This window comes from Teleopsis dalmanni, chromosome 1 (genome assembly GCF_002237135.1).
Source record: "Teleopsis dalmanni isolate 2A chromosome 1, ASM223713v2, whole genome shotgun sequence".
NCBI lineage: Eukaryota > Metazoa > Arthropoda > Insecta > Diptera > Diopsidae > Teleopsis > Teleopsis dalmanni.
Window position 1 is genome coordinate 89,659,226 of NC_051846.1, and position 16,482 is coordinate 89,675,707.

The 16,482-nt window shown below is 29.7% G+C and overlaps 1 protein-coding gene across 3 annotated transcripts; it reads left to right on the forward strand.

The window, feature by feature from the left end:
• The first annotated feature begins 1,804 nt into the window (after nucleotides 1-1,804).
• On the forward strand, nucleotides 1,805-3,428 carry LOC119670445. 3 transcript variants are annotated; one of them, XM_038080704.1, is made up of 6 exons: nucleotides 1,805-2,023; nucleotides 2,129-2,465; nucleotides 2,545-2,621; nucleotides 2,682-3,063; nucleotides 3,131-3,260; nucleotides 3,297-3,428. In XM_038080704.1, exons 1-6 carry the CDS (start codon nucleotides 1,818-1,820, stop codon nucleotides 3,380-3,382), a joined length of 1,218 nt encoding a protein of 405 aa, XP_037936632.1. In that variant the 5' UTR covers nucleotides 1,805-1,817; the 3' UTR covers nucleotides 3,383-3,428. The 3 variants fall into 3 exon arrangements, with proteins under 3 accessions (XP_037936632.1, XP_037936631.1, XP_037936633.1); XM_038080703.1 differs by having other exon boundaries at nucleotides 3,131-3,428; XM_038080705.1 differs by having other exon boundaries at nucleotides 1,809-1,846; nucleotides 3,131-3,427.
• The last annotated feature ends 13,054 nt before the right edge of the window (nucleotides 3,429-16,482 follow it).

Consider the following 16,482-nt stretch of genomic DNA (forward strand, 5'->3'; position numbering starts at 1 on the left):
GTATGTAAGATAGTGCGTTAAAAGGGTGTTTATAGCATTTTATAGCACTTTATTAAATAAATAAATAAAACAAACTTGTGTTTCCAAAATAAAGCTGTAGTTTATAAGCTCGTTCTAATTTAAAGCACGGTAAGTGCTTTGGTTGATGTCACTAATTAAATAAAAACACAGACAAATAATAATTATTTGTAATAATAATTATTTGTCTGTGATAAAAATAAGTGACGATAAAACCTGGAACTTGAGTATTGAAAGTTTGTGCAGCCTTGGCTTCTTGTGGATAAACACGATTAGTCATCGCTTCTAATTTGACAGGCACGAGTTCTAAGCCTGGCACTTGCAGTCCAAACAAATTATATACGGACTATAAACTTATTAAATAAAAATTCGATTATTCCAAAGACCACTGATGAAGAGTACTTGGCAATACTCGAAACAGCGTTGTATGGTCAGCCAAACTTCAATAAAATTAAAATAAATTTTTGTGTTTGTCCTTTATTTCTTTCTTTGTTATTCAAAACCCCTCTAAATTTTTGATTTTTATAAAGCAGAAAGCTTTTTGGTATTCTGGACACATCTTGACAAATTTCAAAGCTCAAGTACCTAATGCTTTTCACCACACTATGGTGTAAAGTGTTTTGTATAGAAAACTGTTCGTAATTGTTCGTAACTGTTCGTAAAAAATGCTTGTAAAGAGCACATATTTTAAGTTGCCAAAAGCATTTCCATGCAGTCAAATAACAAGAAAAAATATGCTTGTAAAGAGCGTATATTTTGGGTAAGAATATATTTCATGCATGCAAAAAATAAAAAATGCTTAAAAAGAGCATATTTTTATAGTTATCAACAGCATTTTTAGTATTGACAATTAACAAGGAAAAGAGCTTTTTATTTATGTCTTAGAATACCATAACCTTTACAGCAGTCAATTTTGACATGTCAATGTTTGATAAGTTTATAAAGTACACAGAATAGGTCCGATAGTATCAGTATAAAATCTAAACTAGACAGTAACATTAACTCAGTAACATCAACTTTCTTCATCTAAGCCTAATACATTAGGCCGTATACTTAAGCCTATATAATCTCTATAATTACTTGATATATGGTATGTAAGTGACATAAAAAGAAAATTGCAAAGTACTTAACACATTGGGCTGGTGATTCAAACTTAATAATACCATATAAAATGTAATGAATTATAGTGTTTTTATACTCTGGATTTTAGTTTGTCGGATGTGACTAACCTGTTGTAATATAAAACAATGTATATTACAATTATATAATATTCCAGCAAATATAATTTTTGACTTAAATACGAAATGTGATTATTATGGAAAAGATCATTCAAATAGAGCGCAAATTTATTGTTGCCTTTTTACATTTTTTACTAAAAATTTGCAAACTCTACAGAATTGTAATTTCCATTACTTGCAAATTGCGAAATCGTAGACTAAACAATTTTTATAAATCCACGCCTTTCAAATGCGTTGGGAAGAGGGATCAAGAGTTTCTATGTGAAAAAAACCCCTACAGGCGGTATTATAAAATTCAAGTGTGATCTATGTTACAATATTATTTATTCAATATATGTGCAATATAAAATGAGATACAGAATTTTAATCTGTATATGTTATATTTGTAACATATCAAGTAATTGTCAAAACTTAAGCAACTGCAATGAATCAGATTGAAATTATTTCTTAACGTGTAAAACACTTATATGCCTGCATAAAGATGTAGTGTCCATAGCCCACAATTCAATTAAGTGAGTTCATTAATCTATTCAGTCGCTATTAGAACTTTACGTGGTTAGGATGGCTTTGATTTTCTTAAAGGTTTTTCTGTATGTCATAATACCATCTCTGGTTGTTAGTGATTGCAGTGTTCGCACAGAAAATGGTGTAATTTTACTTAAAGATTTCGGATTTAAAAAAATATATATAAAAGATGTTTCAGAGGTTACAGCCAAACATAACGAATCTATCCAATTCTTTTGTAATGGGCAAATTGATATAACTGAGTTGAGTAAAATATGTATTTACTTTACATAAAGATTTTCTAAAGATATTTTGTATTTAAAAATGATTTCTAATACATATCTAATATGAGTTCTTTATTTTTTTAGCACTTGCCGAAGATCTGACATTACGAAGCTTGTTTACACTGCTAAATTGTTTTGCAATTTGAATACATTTCAATTAATTCAAAATGAAACTATCACACTTGAATCTTACTGTGATTTTAGGATATCCTGTTCCAAAATAAATGGATTGAAATTGTATGAAAGTGGACAAAAATTACCCAATTGTGATAAATATATGTCAATAGGAATTGGAGTGTCTATTTCTGAATTCAAGGAAGTTTCAGGAGCAATATGCTACGACTGGGCAAATCTGTCGCTTAAGTATGTAAGCTACCTAACTTCAAACTCTGACAATAATTTAAACATATTTGACAAATATGTAAGTTAATATTATTAATAAGTTTATTTTATATGTTATTATGCTGTTTCATCCACTAATTATAAATTTGTGTTAATAGCAACGTACGGAAACGCTTCATACGGTCACATTAGATAAACTTGTTGACAACTATGAGCTTTACTTTAACTTCATGAGGTAAAACAATATTATAAATCCTTGAGTCCTATAAAGTAATATAATCTCTATCTTTTAAAGTACACAATCTTTTGAAGCGCAATTGAATGATATCAAGTTAAGAAATTCAATACTTGATGGAGTGGAGTTCGACTATTTGAATATTGCAGATGCTTCCAAATTTTCTGCTCATGACAATATTTTAAACATCGTATGGTGGAAAAATCTACGGTATGGAAACTGGAGACGATACCTGGAAATATTAAAACAGCGTGCAAAATCGGTTCAATACTTGGTCTATCTTGGTACTGCCGGTATCATAACTATTCCTAATGAGAATTACATTCAAAATCAAACTTTGCTTAATGCTCCTGAGTACATTTGGTCATATTTGATATCAACAAATCCTAACCAGACTTCAGAAGAGCTTGTAATAGTAGGTTACAACTCTCCATTTGCAAAAGTATGCCTACCATTGCCTGTTTGACACGAGAATACATGAAAGTAAACATATATTTTTTAATTTTTAGTTAAATGCAGAGAATAGTCCAATATTTTGTCAAGATATTTGTGACGAAGTTTCTTGGCTTAATTTAACAACATTTCGCGATTTGCGTCTAATTGCAAGTCAAGGTGTGACTTTCTGCTGTCGTCCTGAAGAAGTTTATAAAAAATTTGACTCTTTCCCAATGACAGCAAATCGACAAATTTCAAGCACAACTACACATATGCCTATGTATACCTATATCGAGGACAGCGATCTTAATAATGTCTTAGAGTAAACGATATACTATAGATAGTAATTGGATTTTCATTAATGTATTATTATATTTTCTTTAATTAATTAAAATTTAATAATACGTTATTATATTTTTATTAAGGTATTATTATATTTACATTATATATATATATACATACCCATCTACAACATATTTGTATCTTTACAATTAAACGATAAAAATATTAATTAAATTCAATTGTCTTTCATTCCTGTCTGTTAGTAATGCGAAAAACAATATATTATTAGTAGTAAGGGATTAGGGATTAGAAGTTGTAAGTAGTTGTTGTATTTATACAACTTTTTTAGTTCATTTAGCAAGAAATATTAATTAAAAATTTGATTAATTTTTAATTTCCAGATAGGCTTTTTGAATTATAGGGGTAAGGAGTTATTAAAATATTATTAGACAATTTATACGAGAGATCTGAATGGTAAGATAAAACCATCTACCATTACTTAATTAATTTTTATTAGCCAATTTTAAGTCATTAAGCAGTTGTACTACACACTTCGACTTTTGAATCAAGTAATGCCAGTCACGTTTCTAATAAGAGAATTGTATGTATAATACAATTCTTTTACTTTTCATATATATGTACATAATATTAAGTGATCTTATGTAATTTTGATTACTAAAGTTGACTTATGTAATTTAAATGCGCACATTTTTCAAAATTGTTTAGTCTACGATGTCGCAATTTACAAAAAATGGAAAACACAATTTTGTAAAGTTTGCAAATTTATGGTAAAAAACTTTTATTTCAACAAACACAAAAACATTACTTTAACCTGTGTTGACCTGTTGAATTTATATTATTGCAAACCTAAAACATATTTGGGAACAACTGTAAAAAGGAACTGAAATGATATACAGGGTGTTTCTGATTTAAATTGCATAAGTGCAGAATATAACTCCTTTGTGCAAAAAACAAAAAAAAAAAAAAATAATATGGAAATGTACCCCCATGTAAATTTCCAGTACTAACCGATGTATAGGCTGTCAAGGAAATGTCTGTCTGAAATATTATGCAGTTATGTCAATCAGAATGAACCTCGCTTTTTTTCAGTTTGTTCTATATAGAAAACTTTCCAGTAGAGTCCCTTAATTGAAAGGAATATGGAAAAGCGAACTCAAATTGTAAGCTTGTTACCCTTTACATTATATATACCAACCTTCGTAGCTCCGCGAAATACCAAGAATTGAAAGAAAGCTCAAATGTTAGAAATTACTCAAATTGTGATAAAACTCACACAGTAAACTATAAAGGTTGTCAAGTTTTCACTCATCTGCAGCAGACAATGAATCTCCATCAGGGACAGCACGTCTTCCAGCCCAACGTTCATTATCTCATAGCTACCAAAAACTCAAGGTCATGGATCAAATCCGATGGCACCACGCATCATAATGCATATGCAAATACCACTAAACGACTTTCAACTACTACCAACACCACTATCTCAGGCTCAGACTTTAAAATAGTTTTTTAGATACTAAACTTCCCAACGGTAAAGCATTTTGTGGCTTCTGTATACTTGTTACAAGCACAACATTAAGAAATTCAAAAACTCTGAAAACTTTGTATTCTCAGTTCGTACATCTACTACCAACCTCGATTTGCACTTGACACAATTCTGCAAACTTTTAATAATCTTGGTTCTAAATTTCTAATTGTAAATGACTTTAATGGTGAATACAGTTAACATGTCGCACTTGGCAATAGTCTTGATGTAGTTTCCTCGGGACATACAACCTACTAACCATCCGATAATCGAAATACATAGTGTAGACTTAAAAAGATCTTAGTGTTATAGAGATTTGAAACATAAAGATATAATAGCTAGACCTCTACACGACTTATCTCCTGATTACCTGATTATCTTATTATTATTCTGATTATCTTTATTCTGAAAAAACTGAGTTGCATTAAATTCTTAAATCAAAATAAAAATAATTTATTTTTATTTTATTCAAAATGAAATAAACTGGAGGATATATGAAAATATCGTACATGCAGAATTATGTAATAAATCAGTTGTCAGTTCGCCGTAAAAATTGATGAAGTAGTTGGTCACTTGACTAGACATACATTAAAGCAGCGATAACGACTTCTCTACTAAACAGATCCGCCCCTCAGAAAATTATATTTTATTCAAATATAGATAGTCTTATATTTTTAAAACAACAAACTGGGCGAAGTAATTATTCGGATCATCACAAACCTAAAAATGGCACCTGGACACAATAAAACTACATGCAAAATGAAATAGTAATAACGTAACCTAACAATATTGTTCCTATCCTGGATTCTCTCGTAATAATGTTAATTATTCAAACCAATAAAAAATTTCTCAAATAACAACGGTTGCGTTGTTAGAAAATAACATGATTTTGTCGTTATTATACAGACTTATAAGCCTTCTGCCTCAAATAAATAAGAATAGGCTGCTTTCGAATATAATTCCTATAATATCCTAAGGATACATTATATCTGGAATCATCAATATGGCTTAAGATCAGGCTGTGTGAGTGCAAGTCCACAGAATTTCTGAAGATATATTTACTGCGATATATTTTATCGCTGTATTTTTGGATGTAGCTCTAACTTTTGACAGAGACTCGCATGAAGATCTGATATATAACATAACAATTTCTTTTTAAAAATATGCATTAGTTCTCCTACTCATATATAGCCGCTAGAAAATTCAAATTCAAGTTGAATTCTTTTATTTGAAGAGAAATTATTATAATGGCTAGAGTTCCTCAAAAAGCAAAATCGGGCTTTTTCTTTACTTAAGTGTGTAGCTTAAATCTTCCATTCCTGTCAAATACCTTCTCTGCTCCTCTGTCTAGCTGATCTTCCATTATTTTCGAATCACATTGTTGCTTCTTTCCCGAATGACATCACAATTCTCAGAACACACAGTAAAAAGAAGAAAAAAATTCGAAACGAATTAGCTTATTTAAGTCTTTTGGAAAAATGGATCACACAATAGCTCATCAAAATTAATTAAGCAAAAAATCTCTTTTATACCGTGAAAATAAACTTGCCCTCCTGTTAAGTGGAATAATATCATTTTAATCCAATAAAAAGCTAAGTTGGCTTAGCACATCTGGAGTAAAAAAAACAGAGTTACTTTCCTAATTTATAACCAGAAATTCGAAGTTGCATCTGGAAAATAAGGTCATTATTTATAATTCAATTATACAATATTGCAGATTCTATGGCAGTGAAATACCATCGTTTTCTTGTAATTAACCGCCGAAGCGCATTACTTTTTTCAACGAATAAGAGAAATCCTTGACTTAATTAAGCGTTATATGATTTATAAAATTAATTTGTAATAAAAATATTTAAAAACATATCTGTAAATTTTACAGGAAATAATAAATTAATTGTATTTAAATCCAAGCAATGCTCCTTAAATCCAATTTTTACTGCTCCTGACTTTATCTTACTTTGGAGATGTTGCATATTATCGAATATTATCTTATTCGAATATACTAAATCTTTTGTTATGAGCAACACAAAAAAGTCCAAAGATATTATTCCGAATGATTTTACTGATCTGTGGATTGTTTCATTTTGCCTGTACAGCAAGTAGGACATTTCAATATGGTATTATCACTGACGCTAATTCAGAATAATTTTCTATGCAAATTTAATACTTAAAAATATTTAATAATTTAAGGTTGAAATAAAATTAATAAATACAAAACAACACTTCACTTACATTAGGACACAAATCAGTATTCTTCAAAAATAAAATTTTATTAGTTAAGATTCAAATTGCGATTTTCAATTTGATTTAAACCATATTATGCCATTTCATAAACATTGTCATCAAATCGTTCATTGATAATAAAATTTTATAAACCATAATGCTCAGTTTCGTGTTGATAGTAAGAATGTAATTTTTTGAATAAATAATCCAAGTGCCATCCAATCCAAGTTCTTGCACTACAGTATAATGCAATATAGCATTTCAGCAAAGTTTATGTGATTTCCGTTACTGGCAACAGAATGAATCTTTAATTTAACTGGACTTAAGAACTTTTTATCCTGCATTCATCTTACGCATTATTATGGATAATGTCAGCACGCCTGCCAGCCTGGACTTAGCAGACACCACTGAAGTTTATTCGCAATATAAGTTCAACCACTTTAGACTTGCTTATGTCCGATGTCCGCTTCCAGCCATTCCAAGCAGTTTTCAGCTTTAACTCATGCTGGTCACTTACCGAATGAAAACCGTTGAAATGGTGTTAATCTCTGAAAACGTTGTTTTATCCAACTACCAGGAGTGAGTATAATCATCATCTGGTGCTGTCATTTCCTGTGGCAAACGGAATTACACTACGAAAAGCAAAACTTTAGTTTAACTTTTGAATTCAGTTTGAAGTTAACTTTTAGCAACAATTTTCCATTTTTTTTGTCCTGCCACTTACTCACGGCCTTTTTGTCGTCCTTTTCTCTTATTTAATGATCGAAACTTTGCTAAACTCAAGTAAATCATATTTACGACATTTCGGAACAAAATTTTTGTTTCATTGTCGTTGGCGGTATTGCAAATGCGTTCCTTCTGAAAACTCAACTAAATTAGCCTTCAAACGCAATAATAAAACAATATCAAAATATAAACATTCTTAAATTGCTCCCATATTAAATTTAAATTAAAATTAAACAGTTATATATAATACCACTCAAAAAATATTAAGAAAAAAAAGCGACTACTTCTGTTATGGCATATAATTTGCCCGAAAAACGCAGCTTGTTGAGTAGATATACCATAAGTTAAGTCAGGTTTAATGGTGAATCTACCATAAACCCCACGTTGACCGCATGCCTATAGGGTCATTGCTTCACACTAGCGCTGTTATTTTGAAAATGCCCTTTCTTCCAATGATTTGATTTATAGAGGGTTTTTGTATGTTACACGTAATACTGATTCAAAAGCTACCTGCAGTAACTTAACTTTAACCAACTTATTTTCTTTGTAAATTTTATGATACATCCGATATGAATTTTTGATAGTGCTTCGAGGTCCTTAAATAAATGTTGTACAAGGTCTAGTTTTGTACAATGAGATAAAGAATAAATAAGAGCTTTATAATTCTTATTCTTCTTGCTGGCAGCCGTAAAAAGCGTTAGTTAGGACCCCAACTCTGTTTTCAAGTCTTCTTATTAAGCAATGACCTGCTGCAAAGAATATAATATTACCGATTTTGGTCTCTTTTTAAGGAACTATGAATATTCGGATTTTTTAAGTTATAAGTTATTTATATTTTTCACCCCATTTGTACTTTTTTGTGAAGGCAAAAATATATCTTAAATTTGTAAGTATTAATTAATGTATAAATACATATTAATATATTACCTGGTATACACTTTTCATGGTAGTCACTATGACTTGGTATTTATTAGACGGATGCGTTGTTCTGTCTACAGATTTGGCTGAAGAATGTTTTATAGAATAGCATGGCGTTAAATTTGAAATATGGAAAGTGCAAGACTTTAATAGCTGCCTGCCTATCAGCAAATAATCTGATATCAGTTTATGATATATATTATTGCAATAGTATGTATGTCAGTGGCAACTTTTAGTGCTATCATTTAAATGTGTCTGTTACTGACTACATCTTCACCTAATCTTTTGTTTAGTTTGGAGCTGTCTGTGTTATGTTGACACAGTAAAGAGCGGAATAAATATTTTGCAAGTTAAATAAATAAAACTAGTCGTTATGTTGATAATCTTTAATAAAAGGTACTCTATTCTTAAGAGAAAAAAGAGTATGTTGAAAGGGTGATTATCAAATTAAATGTTAAGAATTATTTACACTTTCGTTTAATATAGTATTGAGAAAGTTAATAACAGAATAGCTTTAATACCATCAGATACAATACATATTTTATGGCGCATAATCTCCATCTTCTACAAATTACACTGATTTTATTTTATACAAAGGTCCTTATTTATTACTCATAAAAAAGGTCCTCAATTTGTTTTAAGAAAAGTTTTATTGTCCCTTATTGCTGCTATTAAAGCAACTGGTAAGAATGTTTTAAGTTCTATAGAAATTTATAAATATTATAAAATGAATATTACACAAATTTTTCACTGAACTTCTAGTGTATATAACTTGACTTCCAATTAAAATGTTTACATTTATACACAAACAGTGTAAATATTGTCTAATCTGGAGGAAAAAAACCGAAATAATTTTACAAAATTTGCAATCCTTATTAGTATTTTGAGTTCACATTTTCGGAAACTTGAATTCAAAGAGACTTTTCCTCTGCTTATCTTATGAGCAATATTTTCAGAAAATAATTACATATAAAAAGCTTTTTAAAACCAAAGTTGCTCAAGCAAAACTATGTGGAGGAAACATACCGTACATAGAGATTTACCTCTTTGATATATAAATGTTTTTGTAGTTTGTTAAAGGCATACCGATGTATCTTCATCACACGCTCAGTAAAATTTTATAAAATTTAAACTTGCCAAAAGAACAAAATAAACCGTAAAATTCTTACAAACTATAAAAAACATTAGCAGCAGGTTTATCTTCTGGAAAAATCACTTCATATGCCATAATGGTGTCATGGTGACCAGAGAGCGTTGCAAAAAACTTAATTTGGTTTTAAAATTGTTTTGAAAAGGTTTTCAAAGTTATTTTTTAAGCACATTTCACTTTAAGCCACGCCATGACTACGGACAAAACATGGTGAGCATCCACTCCAATTCACGGAAGATGGCTTTAAGCTACTAACATTACATTAGCACCACATGCTACTCCACACATTTGAAGGAATTTTTTACTTAATACTCGCTCAGATACACGTACACATACTTACTGCTTCATGAGTGTGTGTGTAAGGTAAAGCAAAAACAAAGTTAGTTTGTGGAATAAAATTTTCCTTTAACCGCAGTTGATAAGATTTTTATGCAGTTGTGAGAAGATAATGTGCAGCCAGTGTAGCCTGCGGTGCATGTCAAAAAAATCACACATCTTCTTCTCACAATATGACTCAATTTATATAAATATATGCACGTTGGACAAGGTCCTTCTGTTCCATAATATTTCTGGTGCGAAGCTTTACCATGGCATCCTTTATCAAGAAGTTGCTTTGTTTCCGTTCAAATTTAATTAAAATGCTTGTATTTTTAAGTTATTAAAATATTAAAAATATTGTGAAAATAAAACCAAAAAAGTACTAAAATATTGACCCCAAAAAAAAAAACATACTTTGGTAGTAAACTTATGTAGTATAAATATTCGCAAACAGAATAATTACTATTGAAAATAGTCACTCCAAGTGACATAGTTGCATTCTTCTTCAATATCCGGAATTGAGATTTTAAGTACACAAAATGGAAACCTCTATTCATAAACAAAACGATCGAGTCTTCTCGAGATTTTGATTTAAAAACTGTCCCACCAAATATAGATTTTATTGTACAACCCTGGACAACGGCCAGCGATACCCCGGCAAAATTAGAGATTTGAACGCACCCCAAAAAAGTGTCATTACAAACTAAAATGGCCTAAAATGGCCTTTGTTGTTGACACGCCCCTTTACATAAATACTTATGTTGACAATCAATGAGTAGCTCAGAAATTTTTAATTTTGAATAGTTAATTTATGATATAATTCACATTATTTATTTAAATAAATGTTTTACATTCACAATCCAATAAACATTTATACCATGGAAAGCATTTACAGCTTTCTAGCAGTGACGATTCGTAACAATTCATTAACAAAATAACATATTAAATAAATTAAATTAATAATTTTTATATATATATATAAGTTTAATCTTATGTCAATAGGGATATAATAATATAAAATTAAAAATATTTCTTATGACATCAAACCAACTTTTTTCAAACAAAAGAGTTTGTATTAAGAACCATACATGTTTATGCAGTGGACAAACAAAATCGAACACATTTGCGCCGTATGAATGTGAGGCCAACTTTTCCGCACACCTAATGAAAGAAATTCGTGCGGAATACTGCTAAAAGTAGAGAGAGGAAATGTAATAGAAATGTATTGAGATTTGTGCTGCATATTTTACCGCACAACTAAGTGTTCCGGCAAATCAACATGTTCGAAACGTATGCTTGCAATTGATATCTCACAATGAGAAAACTAAAGAGCTGTTTATTACTTGTAAACACAGGCAACATTCACCGAGAGTAAGAGTTGGTGACATCGTGATTAATTGGGAGATACCAATAAATACTTAGGTATCACGTTTGATAAGCGGTTCACTTAGCATAAGCATGTACAAGTCAAAAGAAGCAGTTGCGCTAAAACACTGCTATGCTTACAACCACTTTTCAAACACAACAACCATAGCGCGAAGAACAGAAAACTGATCTATAACCAGATAATTAGACCAGCACATTATTTTGTTCATTTTTCTGTTGGGCACAACTAACGATAAAAATTTGTGAAGACACTTGCAACGTATGAATATGCGGCCAACTTTTCCGCACACCTAACGAAAGAAATTCATGCGGGTTATTGCTAAAAGGGGAAAGACGAAACATAATTTGCAAACTTATGAGAACAACTAACAACTATAGCAGCTAAGAGAAGCAAATTGAACGAGTTTTCATAGACAATTATATTTAATTGTTTTTGCTAAAACTGTAATATTTAGAAATACATATATAGAAATGTAAGAAATAATATTAATTTCCGCACACCTCCGCACCTTAAAGCAGTCGTCACTGCTTTCTAGTGACCAGATTTCTCAATAAAATAACTCTGATTTTACAAATATAGGACATTAAATAAATATTTTAAAAATTTTATGCAGTATTCGTCTGATATGATGAATTTAATTTATTTCAAGCTTACCAAATGACAAAATTTTACACAAAATAGGTATATAAAAAAACAATCTCACTCTGAAATAACATCTGGAAAAACGTAATATCACATTTTTATTATTTTTCTTTAGAAAAATCATAGCAAAATCAATATATCACATTTTTATCATTCTCATTTAAAAAACACATTGCAAAAACTACATATCGCTTTATAAATTTTTTCGTTTCGAAAAACTATCATAATTTCAATAGATACCCGAACCATCGTTTTTTATAGTTTTTCAATCATACCATTTTTGCATTATTTTCTTTCGCAAAAATATTATGAATACCACAAAAATGTTCCATTATTTTATAGAAAAACTATCACAACACCGATATATCACATATCATATAATTGAGAGCACACAAAACAACATTGTTGTTATTTCAAATTGATTACTTTTTTTGTACATTGTTTCAGTATTAATATGAAGCAAGTGCTTCTTAACTTATTCAGACTACAACTTTATAACTTTTGTAATAATCTAAAAGCTAGAGATAGGACAATAGGATAGGATAAAAGATATGATAACAATAAAGAAATATGCCTATAATAACAGTAAAAACACAATAATTAAATGTTTCGATACATAATGGATTTAAAAACCCTGGTACATGTTTAGTTATATTACAATAAATTTCCAAAAGGAATACTTTTGGATACTTCTCTAAAAAAATGCGACTAGTATAAAATCATTTAACAACACAGGTAAGTAGATGAAGCTGGAGCACCGAGACCACATATAGACCTATTAAATGAATAAATATGTTAGCAATACTAGATGAAGGACTTTTGAAACAATTAGTGAAGTTACATCAATAAAAGAGTGTATATATATTCAATATTAAGAGACTGTTGAACTCAGGTTTGGGATGAAACTCAAGCCAATAAAACTAGTACCCTTAAAATTTATTATTCAAATTTGAAATACAGGGCTAGAGAAATTAAGAAATACATTACAGAAGTTTTTCAATCGACTTATTGCATGTCCTGCATTCATTACTGCCAGTAATATGGTAATATTTAGATTGTATACTTTTGTTGAACACAAACCGGTGTTATGCATTTCTTTCGATTTAACGGTTATATAGATTTACTGTCTTTTACATATCTTACGCAAACGCCTGACTACCTATTTTGTGATCTTCTATAAAAATGGCACCAATTTTCATCATCAACATATTTTACTTTTCTCTTAAGCAAATTTATTTTTGTTATATCATAATATAAATTATATTTGTTTATATTCCAATAAACAATAAACATACAGTACAAGTTATTAGGTTACCTACTTACAAATATTTATTTTTAAATGATGACAAGTATGCAAAAATGCCTTTCATATTCACTTACTTTTTAAATAAATTTGTCAGTTATTTATTTCATCAAATCACTTTTTTAATCTCACTCGCCCAAAACACATTATACCATAATTGCTCTATCTAATGCCCAACGACAGTCCCAATTCTCTTAGTATTTTCTAGAAGTTTTTTTAATAACTCACCATCCTCTAGTTTCAATAAGTAATATGTTATCATTTAATTTTTTATATATAATTTAAAATTAAAAATACTTTTATATATATGTTATGTTATGGATCAACGGTACACTTAGTTCAAGCTGGCCGCATTACATAAAGGCCTAAGCCTAACCAATGTACCATTACCAACGGTACACTTAATATTATCAAATTGTTATAGTCTGTAGAACTTCTTACTTATATTATAAAATTTAAAATAAATGAACATATTTTATCAGAAAAGACTATAAAACTGAAAGTATTAATCATATATGCAGTATATGCAGTACAGTATATCTTCCTCTTCTTCCAGTAGAGTTTCTATTTCATATTGTAAGAGAGTGAGTAAACAGTGGACTTTATTGTTTTAGAAAACAGTTTTTATCAAAAATGTTACTCGCATTCCTTATTTTACTTAATTACTTTTTCCATATCCTAATTGCCATCTAAAACTCTGTGGATGATGCAGTAACTTTCCACTTTAATAGTTCCTCCACATTGCACTTACTTCTCTGACAGAACAGAAATGAAAGTGTATCACTTCAAACATATACACTACAAAACATAAGTAGAAAAAAAATAGATTTGAAAATAAATTAACCAAAGTTTAAGTTGAGAAAAAATAATGTCGGATATCCTGCAACTTGCGCTCTTAAGGATAATTACTTTTATCAGCACTTGTAGATTTTTAATTTGATTAAAGTTAGGTCGCGTTAGAAATACTAATTTTTTTCATTTTTTAACTTAAGATTAAATCAAAAATAAAACAATTTTATAGCGGAAATATGAAATTTTTAACTGCAGCATTTAAAACGAAAAGGAACTTTTTATTTGCATTTTTAATTAAGATAAGCCAAACTGTTTAATAAATCCTGAAAATTATGTTATTCTGGAGAAGAATTTGCTAGTCAATACTAACAAATCAACAAGCGTACAAACAATCAGAAATGGCCCTCGTTGAAGTCACATTCGTTACCATTGATGAATATTCATGAGGAAAGCTGTATCTATTCCTGGGCTCCATTCCATGTATTGCAATTCGTTTGCTGTTATTATTTAGCGTTCTATGAAGTCGATACAGAAGCCGAACTTAAAACTCGCATGTGAAAGGAAGCAATTCCGCATATGATATTTTGACACCTTCACATGCCAAATGGTTTGAGTGAAAAAGTGTATGGAAGCTTGTGTTTGAGTTGACTAACGAGCACGTCACTTCATTGCAGCCTTTTCCACTGTCCTTCACAACATCGTCCTATAATTCTTCGCTTTATATTAAAACATCCGTTGTCAATTTTCCCTTCCTGTTCTGCATAAAAACTCTCAGTTGCTCCTTTCAATGGCCGCGCCGCGCCGATGGCGATGTTAGTGTGGATGGTACATCTTCTTGACGAGTGAAGCGAAATTGAAACACATTTGACATTCACTTTTGAATGCGGCGCTTAAAGTGAACAAAACAGCAAGTATCTGAATTAATTTATGCACACTTTTTACTCTTTTTACTCTTTTTACTCTTTTTACTGTTTTGTTAACGTTCTTTTGCTTTTTTAAGGACGCATTAATTAAAGAGCTACAAGCATTTTCCACTGTTCATAGTTAAATTCACACAACACACAAAAAAGGTATATAATAAAGAGGATGGAAACATTTCGCATATTTTAACCGCAACGTCGTTTGACAGCCCAGGTTCCTTAGTTCCACTTGGGGTGCAGCAAAACCGCAACAATATTGCACTTATTTTTTCACAGGGCGTAGCTCCTACAACCTTTTCAACTTTAATATTGCATTTGCGAAAAATTGTTAAGATATTTTTTAATATCGTGCCATTTTGCTTAGATAAAGGACAAGGCTAAACAGAAGCAAGCCATTTCGTTAAAATATTTCAATGCGGTTTACAAATTTATTTTGCATTTTAATTACGAAAGTTGCAAATAAGTACGAAAAACGTGTAAAGAATATTTTCCATTCACAAAAAACCGAAAAACTTTGTATTAAAATCCATAAAATAATATTTCTGAACACATTTCTAAATTCGTTTTCTACCCAAAAAGTAAAAATTTATGAATTTTGAAAAAATGGAAATGAGTATTTCCATTTTTCAATATAATTAAAATAATAAAGATACTTGCATTCATAATAAAATGAAAATATCTTAATTAATTTGCGGTTGCATAGTACAATTTCGTTTGAATATTTAATTAGTTGTAAAATAGGATCTATCATTAAAAACAGAAATTTCTACTAAAGAGCAATGCAGGAATTTCATCAAATACGAGTAGTTCTGAGTTTAAAAAGTTTTTATTTTAAATTATTATAAACTTTAACAAAAACACTACAAATATTAAATACATTAAACTAATGATAATGAAGGCAGCTTTCATAACACAAAAGAGAAAACAGCAAATAATATCTGAACATCAATACTAAACATCAGGTTTTCAAGTCTAAAGCATTTTTAATTTCTATTTGTAAGAAAGATTAATTTTGAAATTAAAAGATATTTTTTTCTGTTAAGATGTACTTGAGTAAATTATTAACCTTAGATTGTTATAAAATGATAATATCATTTAATAATATCTAACTCCTACTGAGTTGAAATCCCTCGAAATAAATATTAAATAATATAGAACGCTTGATCGAAAATCCTTTTTAAATTGGGCCAGTCTCAAACCTTATTCTTATTCTGTATTATAG